Source organism: Kryptolebias marmoratus, linkage group LG1 (assembly GCF_001649575.2).
Source record: "Kryptolebias marmoratus isolate JLee-2015 linkage group LG1, ASM164957v2, whole genome shotgun sequence".
Taxonomy (NCBI): Eukaryota; Metazoa; Chordata; class Actinopteri; order Cyprinodontiformes; family Rivulidae; genus Kryptolebias; species Kryptolebias marmoratus.
This window is the reverse complement of record NC_051430.1, coordinates 27,363,133-27,376,877: the sequence shown is the minus strand read 5'-3', so window position 1 is coordinate 27,376,877 and position 13,745 is coordinate 27,363,133. Positions and strand designations below refer to the sequence as shown.

Below are 13,745 nucleotides of genomic sequence, written 5' to 3'. Positions count from 1 at the left end.
TGTGTGTGTGTGTGTGTATGTGCGTGTGCATGTGAGAGAGGGGAGGGTGAGGAGTGGGGGTTCAGTTTAATTAAACTCATTGGACCATTCTTGTGTTGATCATGTGACATGGTTTGAGTTACTTCCTGTCAGACTTCACAAGCATGTTAAAAAAGGTCAGCCATACTAATTCATTAATTGTTTACATCAACCTTAAAATATGATGTAAAGGAAAAAAGCCACTTTTTTGGTCTTTACTGAAGCCATTCTGGTCACTTATGACAATAAGTGTAAAGGTGGGCTAAAAAAGCAGAGATCAAACTGTTTTTGTTGAATTCTCTGGAGTTTTGATGTAAATGTTCATCGAAGTTGGAGATATTTTGGGAGCGCAGCAGTTGCGTCACCAGCTTTCCACCAATCACGTGATTCCAATTTGACAGTTTAACCTCCGGTTTATATTTACACTGTCGCGCGCTGGCAGCTAAGTGTTTAACCAACTTGGCCCCCCTCTTTGACGTTTACCTTAACCCCGCCGGATGTTTTGTGTCAGGACCGGCTCAGCCCTCCCATGGGCAGCTGCAGAGGGTCACCTGAAGCGGCTGCTGTCCCGCCGAGGACTCCGGTCCACCGTCACCTCCGGCTCCGGCTCCGAGCGGCGGGCGGACTCTGGCGGCGCTCAGCGTGCCCCGGCTCGGTCACAGCCCCCCGGGAGGTCCGGCAGGGCGGACGGAGACCGCATCACAGCTGCCTCCGCTTCCAATAAGATCTCCGTAGACTTTGACCGGAGCCGGGAGGCTTATAAAAGCAAAGACTCATTAGAGCTGCTCAGAAGTTTGGTGGTTTTCAAACTTTGTTCCTACGACTTCCTGGTTGAGAACAATACGGAGGTAAAGATAAGTTAGGACTTGTCTGCATATGTGTCTGTAATTTACTTCAGTCAGTTGGAAATATATCGTCATGAGCGTAATAATTAGCCTTAAAGTTATTATTTAGAATAACAGTAACAGTAAATAAAAAAGTGATGGCTATCAGCACCAAAGCAAGTGCACAAGATACAGTTTATAAACGCTTATTACAGTTGCCCAAACGTCATTTACTGACCTTGTTTATAAATAGATTTGACAAACAAATAAAACTTCCTATAAATGTTTGAAGCATGGGCTGGAGCCTAAATATAATCTAGTGTTTGCAGAGTATGGTTTGAGCCCATGCACTTGTGTAACCAGCAGGCTTGGAGGAACCCACATCTCAAGTTACAAGTTATCTGTTTTTTCCAACCCTTGCACGTCAGCTTCGTTGCAGTCTGTGTTGCATAAGCTTAGCCAAATGCCATTCTTCCTGCAGTTTAATAAATAGCGTGCGGGGTCCCACTTGTGCCAAAAGTATTTTCCTCATTTGCACTGTTTATTTCCACAAACTGTCACAGAGCATTTTTCTACTTAAGCTTGAGCAGTACTTCAGTTGTGATAAACTACTTTGTTGGTAACCTGACAAAATATGTTGTTGTGTCAATTAAACATTGGCTCAAAGCTGTTGTGTCACAACTAAAAGGACCGTTTGATGTTACATAAACAGACAAATGTTAGCTACATGTTTAGTGGATCAATTTCTGTTCACGAAGCCTTTGTCCTTGGGACTACAGTATTTGTACATGGGGGTCTAAAATCATTTTTCTGCATGGCTTAAACTCATATTGCTTGTACTCTTTAACAATGCAATTATTGGAAAGTTGGACTATGGTTCAGAAACCAGGTGCCAAGACTAAATATTCAGCATTAACTAAGCAGAAATCTGAAATTTCTGACCACCAGTGACACTTAAACAATTCATGCTTTGAACCACAAATCAACTCTGGGGGGAAAGGGTATATTTTAAATGCCCTATTACTATAAAAGACCAACTGTGTGTGTCTGTGAGGAGGGTGTCATGGTGTATTAGGTAAATTTAAAACATGATAAGCCATGCTACGTGGCATGATGAGTCCTAAAAGTCTAACACCAATATATTATTAAAGGGGGAGGTTTATGTGCCTCCCAAGCTCATAAACTGATTCTAATGGTCTCTCTCTGTCTGTTTAGATAATGGATCTAGGCAAAAAGATCCTGGGCCAGAAACATTTTGACCAGCTCATGAAGATGACATTCTATGGCCAGTTTGTTGCTGGAGAAGACCACGTGGTCATCAGGCCTCTGATCCAGAAGAACCAGGCTTTTGGCGTTGGCTCCGTCCTGGACTACAGTGTTGAAGAAGACATCAGCCAAAAAGAAAGCAAGCAGAAAAAGATGAAGTATGAAAATTCCACCACAGAGCAGATAATATACAAAAATCTGATGTTTGTGATTCGTGTTTTACATGTATGATGTATCAATTTTAATTAGATGTAAATCTTTTTTTTTCTAATTATATCAGATGAAAAAATATTAAGATGATGAATGTGATGTATTGGCACATTTCTGTCTCCTCTGTTGTGATTGGCTGGCTGTTGAGGTTTCCTCACTTGTTCAGCATCCAGTCACATGGGCAGCATAAGGCAGCAGCTATGTAAACTTGGACAACTGCTCAAACCTTATGCAACGAGTCTCTGTGGAGAGCAGTGGCAGCAGAACTTAACGTACAGCTCCGGGCGTTCACGCATTTAGACTAATTAGACAAACTCGCGGTCCAAAATCAAATATAGACATTATCGCCCTTTTAAGAGTTACTTCACAGTTGAGTCAGTAAATAAAAAGGGGCACTTTGATGAGAATTTCTCAGAAGTGAAATTAAAAAAGGGAACTTGTCAGATATTTTTAGCGTGTATTACTGCACCAAAAATCTGACCTTTTATATCTTGTACAACATTTTCAGTTTTTAAATGTCAGATGTAGTAAATAAAAAGGCACTGAGGCAATATAATTTTGAGTCGATGTAAAGTGGCAGCTAACTACAGTGTCAGAATGTGGTTTTTATGTTACTATCATTTTCTGTAAGTTGATAAGACTCCCAGGCAATCCTTCTCTATAACATTTAACATTTTTTATGGGCCACTGCTGACTATTGGAGTCCGCTCTATTTGCTATCTCACGAAACACTGAATGGATTTTAATGAAGCTTACAGAAAACAATCATTGGGTGTACATGTACAGCTTATTAGATTTTGGAGTCAACCCAATTTAAGATGGCTGCCACAGCCAACTGACCTTATGAAACACAAAAATGGCGATAACTCAGTCAATTTAGTCCTAGTTGGAAACACCAAACGAGATATAAGAATTGTTTTGTTTGTCCAGTCTGCATCTTTAAACTGATGTACATCTAGAGGAGAATCTGCATTAAACCGATTATATCTGAAGCAACAAGCTCTCCAGTCAAGTGTTAAAACAGCAAACAAAAGATACAAAAAGCTGAGAAAAAGCCTGGATTGTTGTTTAGAATGAGACAAATACAATAATCTGTGAAACACATTGGCCATGAGTATTATAAATACAATCTTTTATTTTAATGGGTTTGGTTTAGATTATTATATAGCACGCTTTAAAATCCTTATACAGTAAATTAATGGTGTTGTAACAAAAAAATATATAATATTCATTCTTTTTTCTCCTGGTAATTAAATGTAGTCAGTGCTCTGGTTAAGATTTTTGTACTAAATGATGTGAAAATGTCGAAGACAAAACACATTTTTTATACTTGTATTAATAATGCAATTATTATTTTATTAGCTATTAGAGTTTCAGGGCTAGAAAGGAAGAGTTTCATCTGTTTGTTCGTAATTTAGGCATAATTTACCATAAAGAATAGACAATACAGTAACAGTTATTGAAAAGCTTTATTAAAACAGTATAGAACTAAGTAAGATACTTAAATAACTTGATCAAATTAGTTTAAATGCCACAGTTGTATATATTGTTTAACTGCATTGCAGCACAATCCAGTTCTCTACTGTTGAAGTGTTTGTCTAAAACCTGCAGAGCTAAGAAGAAGACATTTCTCATCACTTCTGCTGCATTTTGGCTGCTTGCTGTTTAGTCAGCTTTTTGTTTACATGAACTCCCCGGGTGCTAATGATGAGGGGGGAACAGGTCAAGTGTGGAGTGACGCTTCAAGTCCCTCCGGAGGGTCAGCGGGAGACAGAGAGGCAGTTCAGCATACAGTATTTAGGATCTAAACACAATATCAGTCTGTGGCCTGTCGCTGCCTCAAGGACTGAAAGTTCACACAAGAAATGCTAATTGCCAAATTCTGATGCAACTTACTTTTCTAATGTTGCCCCAGTACTGAGCAAATTAACTGTATCCTCTCATTCTCCTCCTATTTTAGCTCCTGCTCCTCTGCTGCAGGGAAAGAAAGCACAGGTAAGCTGCCTTGTTTTGTTCTCATTTGTGTACACAGCTCATGACGCAATTAGAAGAAATAGGCATGCAAATTTGTTTTCTTCCCCAGGCGAGCACTACAAAAAGAAAAACTATGAAGCACACAAGCAGTTTGGCGACAGTCAGGGGGAGCTGAACAGCGCCTGCCCGTATTTCTATGTTGAGGAGGCCAAATGTGACCAGCATATGGAAACATTTATAAAATGCATCAAAGCATCCGGTCGGTAAACAGAACCTGAACTAAACTACTAACAAATCTTGACATTGTGTTTGTATTTTCTTTTAAGTCATGCCTGAGTTTGATCATAAAGGTTTTTCCGTCTATGAACATGTTTTTCAATTTGCGAATAGTTTAGATGCTTACTTTTTAAATTATTATTGTGTTAATCTCTTTACATCATGATGATATAATGTCCTATCCATAGGTGGGAGTTCGATGGATGGTTTTTCTGCCATCAAAGTGTCTGCACTGGGACGACCTCAATTTCTGGTAGGCTCTAAATGGTGATTAAAAGCTCAATGTGACAATCTAGCTCAAAGTATAGCAGCAGGAGTGGGATAAGCTGAGATCCCATTTTTCCTCTCTTTTTAAAGCTTCGGTTCTCAGAGGTCCTCGTGAAATGGCAGCGATTTTTCACATTCCTAGCATCGCAGCAGGAAAAAGATGGCATAGAGGCCTTGGAGCAGAGGCTGGAGCTGTCACAGCTGCAGGTAGTGTTTTTCTCCACTTCCACTTTGTTCCAGTGCTACTTAATTATATTACATATGTCCCCTAATCACAACCAAACAGCATGAGGGTAGTGCTACATATGTTGCTGCAGTATGAGTCGTTTAGTGGCCTCAAGTTTGAAAGGAAAACGTCTGCAGCTGTACACAAACTCTCACCTGTGTGTGAACAGCGCAGAGACCAAAGTTAGATTAGTGTCTTATCAAACATTACAAATGAAAAACATGAAGATCAGTGGTGTAATTTGCGCCTGCATTAGTGGGCCGTAATTATTCTATAAGAAAGTGTCAACTTAAATCATCGGCACAGGTTTTAAATAAATCCATACAGTCTTTATAATATATGGATTTGTTATTGTATTCTCATCAGAAAATCTGCTCATAATGAGTTTAGCTAAACATAAGTAGCCTGAAATGTAAATAACTTCTGATTGCTTGCAAAACCCCCCTGTTCAAGTGATATCCCAGCACCGTGGACACTGATTGTTGGGATCATTTTTGTGAGGTGTTGAGCAATCAGTGTGTATATTGTAAGTACTACATTGAGAGTTGTGCATAATGCTGCATGATGGAGGAAATGACGCTCCTAGGAGACAGCATGAGTGGAAGAATGAGTAGGGAATAAGTGTTCTATAATGGCAAATACTTACTGGCCTGTATCCATGTCTGTATCAAGTAAATACATTTTCTTAGTCTGTTTCCTTGCTTTTGCCTTGATTCCCTGCTAGGATGCACTAAATCATCTGGCACTTTTCATTGATTGGTATTTGGATATACAGTAAGTCTTGTCCAAGAGTGCACATTCTCAAGTGAAGGACCTTCTATTTAAAATAATATGTGTTTGATACTTCTGAATATTTCTTTAGTACTCAGAGTATTTTGCCTTTTGTGTTTGCACACAGTTCTAGTGAGGTTTCTACACATTATTTTAAAAATAAGGGCATAGAATGTAAAAACTTTACTTTTATTTCAGGAGTTCTTGACCAAACTTGGAGCCAAAGGTGACTTCTATGGCTGGTTTACTGGAAATAAATCAGACTCTACAAGGTAAGCAACGACACTGACTTTCCAAATTGATGAAACGTGTCTGTATGCACAAGAAGACACTGTTTCTAACTGCGTGATGTGTACTTTGATAAGACGCAGAACACAAAAATGAAGAAAACTAGTGTGAGAGTAAACTTCCCATTGATAAATTTCATCATAATCGTTTTATTACATGAAATCACAAGTATGAACACTACATTTACACATGCAAAATATTACACACAAGTTTGATATAACATAATAAAAAAAAAAAAAAAATGGTTGCTGTTAGAAAGAAGACTAATTTAAGCCATTTTACTTCATATAATATTAAAGCCCTAACTATGCACAGTTGTTTTAATACTTTTCTATATTTCCTCCACAGATACATTGATATTCTTGACTGGAACAGCCTATTAGACAACAAAGAAAACACATCGGATCTGCTTGTGGTTCCAAATGTAAAGGTCAGTGAAACTAAGTGCTTTGAAAAAAATGTTTACTGTAGAATCTCAGTCATTCAGAACCTGTAAGTTCATAAAAAAGAAAAGGTTAAAAACAAAAGAACTAAACTTCTATTCTGCAGAACAGAAGTTCATTAGTTTTGTTTTCTAACAAATTAAATATAAATCCTTTAAGTATTAGTGCATTGTTTGAATGTATTTTATGAACTTAACAAAGAGGAGGTAGTAATTAAATATTTGTTGTTGTTTTTTTTTCCTAATGTGATTTGTATACAATTTAAGTGAGGCAACACCAACTCCTGCTATGAGCTGACTGTTGTGCAGCTGCTATGAACTAATTAATTTCAGATAAATTTACTGCAAAGCCATTTTTGGAGCAAATGTTAGTAATTTAAGAATGAACAAAAACTTCATTTGATGTTATTTAAAATTGATGCTCTGTCAACAATTTTGTTCTATTCATCTTTAATTATTTAGCCCCAACTGGCAGCAGAAAGTAAGACATTTTTCTTTCTTTTTTTATTTATTCATCATGTTTTTTAATGCTGGCCAAGATAAACAGCAACTCAAAAAGCCACAACAGTACAAAGAAAAATGCAAGATAAATAAGTATTTGCTTTTTTAACTTTAAAGTTTTATTTAGATGCAACAATTCTTCTTCTAGGAAGTTTATGTTGAGATGGAAGCATAGTTTTGGGCTAAGTGACAGAGGGAAGAATTTTTTTTTAGCATCTTTATTTAAATTTTAATTTCTTTACTTATTATATTTTAGGGCTCAATCAATTTTGGAGTACAGTTTGAATTAGACAGTTTTAAAAGGGGGTGCATTTGAATTTCAAATTAGATTTTTTTTTTTTCCATTGGAAAAAGACTCATGGGTGAAATCTGTCTACTGATTCAGCCAAAACAATAAAACCACTGACATGAAGTGAATAAACTGGCTTTTCTTGTCAGACGTTTCTGCTGAGAAGCTTTTAGTCCCAGCATCAACATACATTTCATTATGATATGAATAACTTCCCCCAAACCTGCTCAGAAACTGTTCTAAAAACATGAAAAAAGAATCCAAAGTGTTCAGCTGTCTTCCAAAGTCCAATAAACCCAATTTAATCAAGCCCCCAGAAGATGTGCAAGAATAAAGCAGAACCATGAAAGCTCCATGCTGCTTATAACAGGACCAATAAATCCACTTCTGCACTGCACAGGTCAACCATAAAGGCTTAATGTATATACACTGAGGTGTCTGAGCTGCTTTTGTGGCTTAAAAAGAATCTCCAGTAAATAAGACAGACAACCTCATCTTTGAGCAGTCTCTGTTTATGCTGAATTTAAAGACATTTGATGAATGGATAAATCTTTTTGAGTTATTTTTTTGGTAATCTTTTGTGTTAGGTTTTTGGATTATGTTCTATTTAGGAGATCTGTAGTTCTGTTTTCTTCATGGGTTCTGTGTGTTTCTGAGTTATCTGTTTTCATTTCTGCGTTCAGTTTTGTCCTCTGTGTTTTCATTTCGGATGTTTGGTTTTACCCCCTGTGTTATCTGCCACCTTCTCCCTCAGTCACTACTTTTCCTCGTCAGCCTGCCACACCCTTCTTCACCTGTTCCTGGTTTGCAGTTAGTCACTTGTGTCCATATCCTCATCAGCCCCAGCCTACATACATGCACTGTCTGGTTCTCCTTCTGCCTCCTTGCGATCCTCTGTGTATTACCTGTTAGCTTTCGGTGCCACGCCAGACTTTGTTTTTGTTCACTTTAATAAGAAAGTTTAGTTTTCTTAATCACCCTGTGTTGTCTGCATCTGAGTCTGAACCATCCAACCTGATAGGTTTAAGTAACATCTGTATTATTGTCAGTGTCCTTGAAGACTATCTGATAAACTGTGAGACACACCAGAGCAAAAGACAACATCACAATTCTCCAGTTTGGATTTTGATGTACTTTTCTACAGCCGAAATGTCTGTTAAAACTTGTAAACAAATTTGTTTGTGAAGGCAGGGTCTTTTTAAAGGAATGTGAACTTTGTTTTGGTAAAAATACTAAATAAATGACCTTATTTTACCAGACTGTCCAGTAATGTGTAACTGCTGACTGTCTCGAAGCGATTGTTTTGAGTTTTGAGTCTCATTTTTATTCAGTTTTAGGGTTTTGTCGAACTTCACGGTTCAGTCTCTCCTTACTGTTTCTGTAGCTAGGTAAACTGGAGCCTCTGCTGCAGAAATTCACAACAGAGGAAGAGAAACAATTAAAGAGGATATTACAGCGCCTACTCATCTTGGCAAAGGTAATCACAAATCAACTGGAGACATTACCGAGTGCACACACTTTCAAACAGCAATTATTTAGTGTTGATTTTTTTCCCCTAACTTCAGTGTTTGAACAATTGTGGCATCTCTGATCAATAGTAATGTAATGATATTTTATGAAACATTTGTCATTTCTTAGTCATCCTTTTTTATCCTTTTACTTTACACTAATAAATACACATATTTTTCTTATTTTTCTGCAAAGTGTTTCAGAGTAACAAGTGAATGAATTACTGATCACATTTTCTTTTTTTTTAGGAAAACAAAGTTTAGATTCCACTGTGAGGACCATCTTTAGCACAGCTACATAATAAGCAAAGTTGAGTGATTTCACATCAGATAAATGAGACTGTTTACGTTGCAGCATGCCTCAGAGAATGGTGTTCGCTTAATGGTGGATGCAGAGCACACCTATTTCCAGCCAGCTATCAGCAAACTTACCCTGGAGACACAGAGGATCTACAACAGAGAGAAGCCTGTTGTTTTTAACACCTACCAGTGCTACCTAAAGGTCAGGACCAACAGATCATCAAATCTGTTCAAAAACATAAATACAACAAAGATTATCTTTCAACAAAGATTGTGACACTATCCAGATATCAGATATGAAGCTCTATTTCTCTAAAATCTGAAGTGTTAACATCATTCTCAATTTGTTAAATCTATTGGTCCTTAGCAGGTTGTTACCTATAACTTACAGCTGGTTTTTTAATTAGTTGATGTATATACTTCATGGATTTGCTTTAATCAAACTGAGTCAAGTTTTCACTTGTCTTCAGCATTTATGTAAAAACAGAGCTGAAAAGTCATCTAAGCTAATCCTTTCTGCCTGATTATAGAAGTGAAACAAGGCCACATTAATGTCCCCTACATCAGACTTTTTAAAATTTTTGCTTGAAGCAAGTCAAGGTTGGAAGTTTAGGCAACAAAAGTGATACAAAACAAATGTTCTGTATCACATTACTTTTGGCTCTGTAATTATTAATCAATACAGAGTGGAGAAAAATGAAAACATTAGTTGCAAAAATTGACTATTGGACTTTGTTTAATGAATCTTTGCTCTATTCTATTCTGCAGGAAGCCTATGAAAATGTAACCATGGACGTAGAACTGTCTAGGCGAGAAGGTTGGCATTTTGCTGCCAAGCTGGTGCGTGGGGCGTACATGTTTCAGGAGCGAGCCAGGGCCAAAGAGTTGAGATACGAGGATCCTATTAACCCTGACTATGAGTCGACCAACAGGATGTACCACAAGTATGAGCTTGTTGCTTTGTTTCATTCAGCCACCAAACGATGTTTGTAGTTTAATTTCTCACATAGAACCACACTTTTATAGTTTCACAGAGGAAATATAAATGCTATTAGAAACGCCATCTATCTGATCAGATAGTTCCCAGATTAATGTTGAGTTCTGCACCCAAATTAATGTACTTTTTAGACATTAACAGCTGATTAACCTTTTGAGACAATCAAATTCAAGATGGTCACCATAGCTAATGGATAAAACTTTGTCAATATAACAGACATGATGGTAGCTGAAAATCATTCACAACAAGTACTCTTAGTGTAATATCTTGTAGTATAGTATGAGATTGCTCATGTTGTTTTCAAAGTTTGAGCAGAATGGCGTCATCGTTCCTCATAAGATGATCTTAGTTTAAAACTTTGACATCAAAGGCAGTGAGTGATATGTGTTCTTTCAGAGAACAGATCGTCTTTTAATATATGTATACAAAAATCTTCTCAGCACAATAGTAAAGATGATTTTTTGTTTTGTTTGTTGCATATTTTTTTTATCCCTTTGTAAGGTGCTTGGACTATGTGCTGGATGAAATTGCACTCAATAAAAAGGCCAATGTAATGGTTGCTTCCCATAATGAGGACACAATAAAGCACGCCGTGAGAAGGTAAGATTTAATTTCTCTCTAAACACACAGTTGAAAACACAGTTAACATTTATTCTCTTATAAACTGATCTAATATTGTATGTTTATCTCATTCATTCAGAATGAATGAGCTGGGGCTCCTACCCACAGAGAACAAGGTGTTCTTTGGTCAGCTACTGGGCATGTGTGATCAGATCAGCTTCCCACTGGGTGAGAAACACACAAACACTCTCCCCCACACAGTCATTCAGGGACAAGACACCAGCCCTTCCTGCCTTACGTAAGGAGCAGTTGAGAGTTGCAGTCCAGCCTCTGGGGGACGTGTATTTGCTGTCCTCCCCCTGCAGCTCTCAGCTGTGTCTCACGAGGCCTTTGAGCTGCACACACGCACCCCACAGGTTACATGGGCTGTGAACAGTGCACATGTCAGTGCCAGTCTTCAGCTTGTGATGTGACATATGAACAGACACCTCGGCATTGACCAGCTGTCTTAACGAAGCGTCACTGTTGCCTCACACCACTTTATTTGTCACAGACAGACACAGCAGGCGGTTGTCTATCAGTGTAAGGCTCAAACTAAAATGTGCTGGACTGGTATTGATATAAACAGACCTGTTTCTTTGTTGCTTTCTGCATGGAAAGAGCAGCCAGAATGGAGTCTTTTCATTTCAAGACAACAAAACAAACTAAAACTGACTAATACTCACTTAGTGCACCAAATGTGCCATTTTTGTTTTTCAATTTTTTTTTTTTCCTTTTGATGTCTAGGAGGGTTTTGTTTTATTGCTTTGATGTTTTGCCCACAATTATGCATTAGTTAAGTATTTAAAGGGGGGAAAAAAAAGAAAAACTAGTCCTGGGAAAACATTTTCTTTGCATGCTGGACTGGCAGCTGAAAATGTTGGTGTCAGTGTTGCAATCTTGCCTGAAGATGATTGTTGCAAAAAGAGGGATGCCAAGCAATATGTTTTCTGCAGTTTATCTGAAAATGACATGTAAAAGTTTTGAACTATGAAAAGTGTCAGAAATGACATTGTGACCAGTTCAAAAATGTTGGAAAAAAAAATCAAGCAACAAAGATGCAGATAATCAAACGATTTCTATTCTCTCTCCTATTGTCTTCAATCCCAGGTCAGGCAGGTTTCCCCGTCTATAAGTACGTACCCTACGGACCAGTGAGTGAGGTGATGCCCTACCTGTCTCGGCGGGCTCAGGAGAACCGGGGCTTCATGAAGGGGGCCCAAAAGGAGAGAGAGCTGCTGTGGAAGGAGCTGAAGCGCAGACTCCTCTCTGGGGAACTTCTCTACAGACCTGTGTACTGAAAACACAGGAGAAGAGACTGAGAGGAGAGTTTGTCAGCTTCATGAGTCTTTTTTTAGCAGCAGCCATCAACTATCTATCCCTGGTTGATGGCTGCTGCTGCAGATGTTCGCTCCATCTTTCCCTGTTTGTCGTGGAGTTTTTTTGTTTTTTTTTTAACTGATGGACATAGCTGCACATAGTTTGATTATTTTTAACCACCTTCACCCATTCCATGCGCTGCTATTGTTTTTTTTCCTTTTTATCTCCTACCACATCCATAAGCTTTTTTTCATTTTTGTCATCCCGTTGTCTGTAGAGCTCTGGTATCCATCAAGCGGGCATCTTTACTGCCCCAAAAGGACTGCCTAAAATGTCAACGAGACCGCGACAGGCATCCTTCTTTATTACCCTATTTATCCTGGAGAGGAAAGGCAATAATAAAAATAACAGGCTTGATTTAAATTGTAGCAAAGAAAACATTTTTTATTTCGATGGGCTTTTTTTTTTTTTTCTCAACCACACAGCACCTAGAGAAGTCATGCCTGTACAGTAAATTTGTGTTTGAAGGTGTACTGCCAGTTTTAGAACAATGCCTGTTTATGAATCATTGAGAAAGCATAAACCTTGCAGCACATCCCTCATTCCTCTTCCTCAAAGAGTGCAAGGCTTGTGTTATTGTTTACTAGCTGAAGCTGTATTCTTCATCAGTGAGGTGTTACAAGTGAAAATTCAGCTCAGCCCTCAGTGAGCAAGTCTCCTTTAAATAGAGGGACCTGCATGTCTAGCTGTGTGTTTTTTCTCCCTCCTGCATAAATAATGTGCAATGCAGTAATAAGGTAGGTAGTTGCCTTTGGCACCTTATTGGTTTTTATTAAATTAACACTGATGTAAATATGTTTGAAGCATGTGATTGTATTTGTTTTTCTTACTTTACTTTTATGAAATTGCCTTATAAATAAACATGCACCGAAGGAGTAGCAAAAGCTTGTTTTTGCTTTTTTTGACTAGTTTCTTTTGGCCCAGAGCTATTTTCACTGTTTGGGTTAATTCTGATTATATATTGGGAAATGTATGTTGCTCAGTTATTGATACACAATTAGTATTTAAGTCAGGGGGTAACCAAGCTTCGTGGTAATTAGAGCCTTGTCATTTTATGAAAGCAACCGGCGCTCTTTAGACCATCATTTAATTACCCATGATGCTTCACTCAATATAGATCACAGAAATTGGATGCATTAATCATTACTCAGAAGAAAACTTTACTGGCTGTTGAGTTTTACTGAGGCAAAGCACCACAGAGGTGTCACTGTAGCCCCATGCTATTGGTTTAATTAAGAATCAAATCAACTTATGATTTAAGAAATGCCTTGGGAATACATTTGCCAACAAAATCTCTCATGTGGTGCAGGAGGTTTCCTCTTTAACTTCAGCTGATTTAGAAGACGCATTACAGTTTGAATTCTCCTGCACTAGTCCGTCAAAGCCAGCATGCACTTAGCTTATAACGACATTTTCTCCTACCCTGAAAGCACACTTTGAGGTAATAAAGTCACTGTAGGATTTTACCTTTTTGTAAATTCGGAAACAGTTAGGCTGATGTGTAAAATATAAATGAAAAACACAATGCAATGATTTGCAAATTTCATAAACCCATATTTTTTTCACAGTGGAACACTGAGTTAGTGTGCCATTTCTTTGAGGAAAAAA

General features: G+C 37.9%; 1 protein-coding gene across 1 annotated transcript; it reads left to right on the top strand.

Annotated features, from left to right (window-relative positions):
• The first annotated feature begins 424 nt into the window (after positions 1–424).
• On the top strand, positions 425–13,015 carry prodhb (proline dehydrogenase (oxidase) 1b). The gene is made up of 14 exons (XM_017434725.3): positions 425–866; positions 2,058–2,266; positions 4,279–4,313; positions 4,402–4,551; positions 4,757–4,821; positions 4,926–5,042; positions 6,031–6,104; positions 6,469–6,550; positions 8,737–8,829; positions 9,216–9,362; positions 9,929–10,104; positions 10,659–10,757; positions 10,858–10,946; positions 11,868–13,015. The coding sequence occupies exons 1-14, from the start codon at positions 516–518 to the stop codon at positions 12,056–12,058; spliced, it is 1,878 nt and encodes a 625-aa protein (XP_017290214.1). The 5' UTR covers positions 425–515; the 3' UTR covers positions 12,059–13,015.
• Positions 13,016–13,745: the final 730 nt, after the last annotated feature.

Bases quoted from the DNA above. Each gene is read 5' to 3' on its own strand.
- prodhb (XM_017434725.3), top strand. From the start codon at position 516: ATGTTTTGTGTCAGGACCGGCTCAGCCCTCCCATGGGCAGCTGCAGAG. The intron at 10,105-10,658 runs GTATGAGCTTGT...TCCCTTTGTAAG, and splicing joins ACCAACAGGATGTACCACAA to GTGCTTGGACTATGTGCTGG. The intron at 10,947-11,867 runs GTGAGAAACACA...CTTCAATCCCAG, and splicing joins TCAGATCAGCTTCCCACTGG to GTCAGGCAGGTTTCCCCGTC.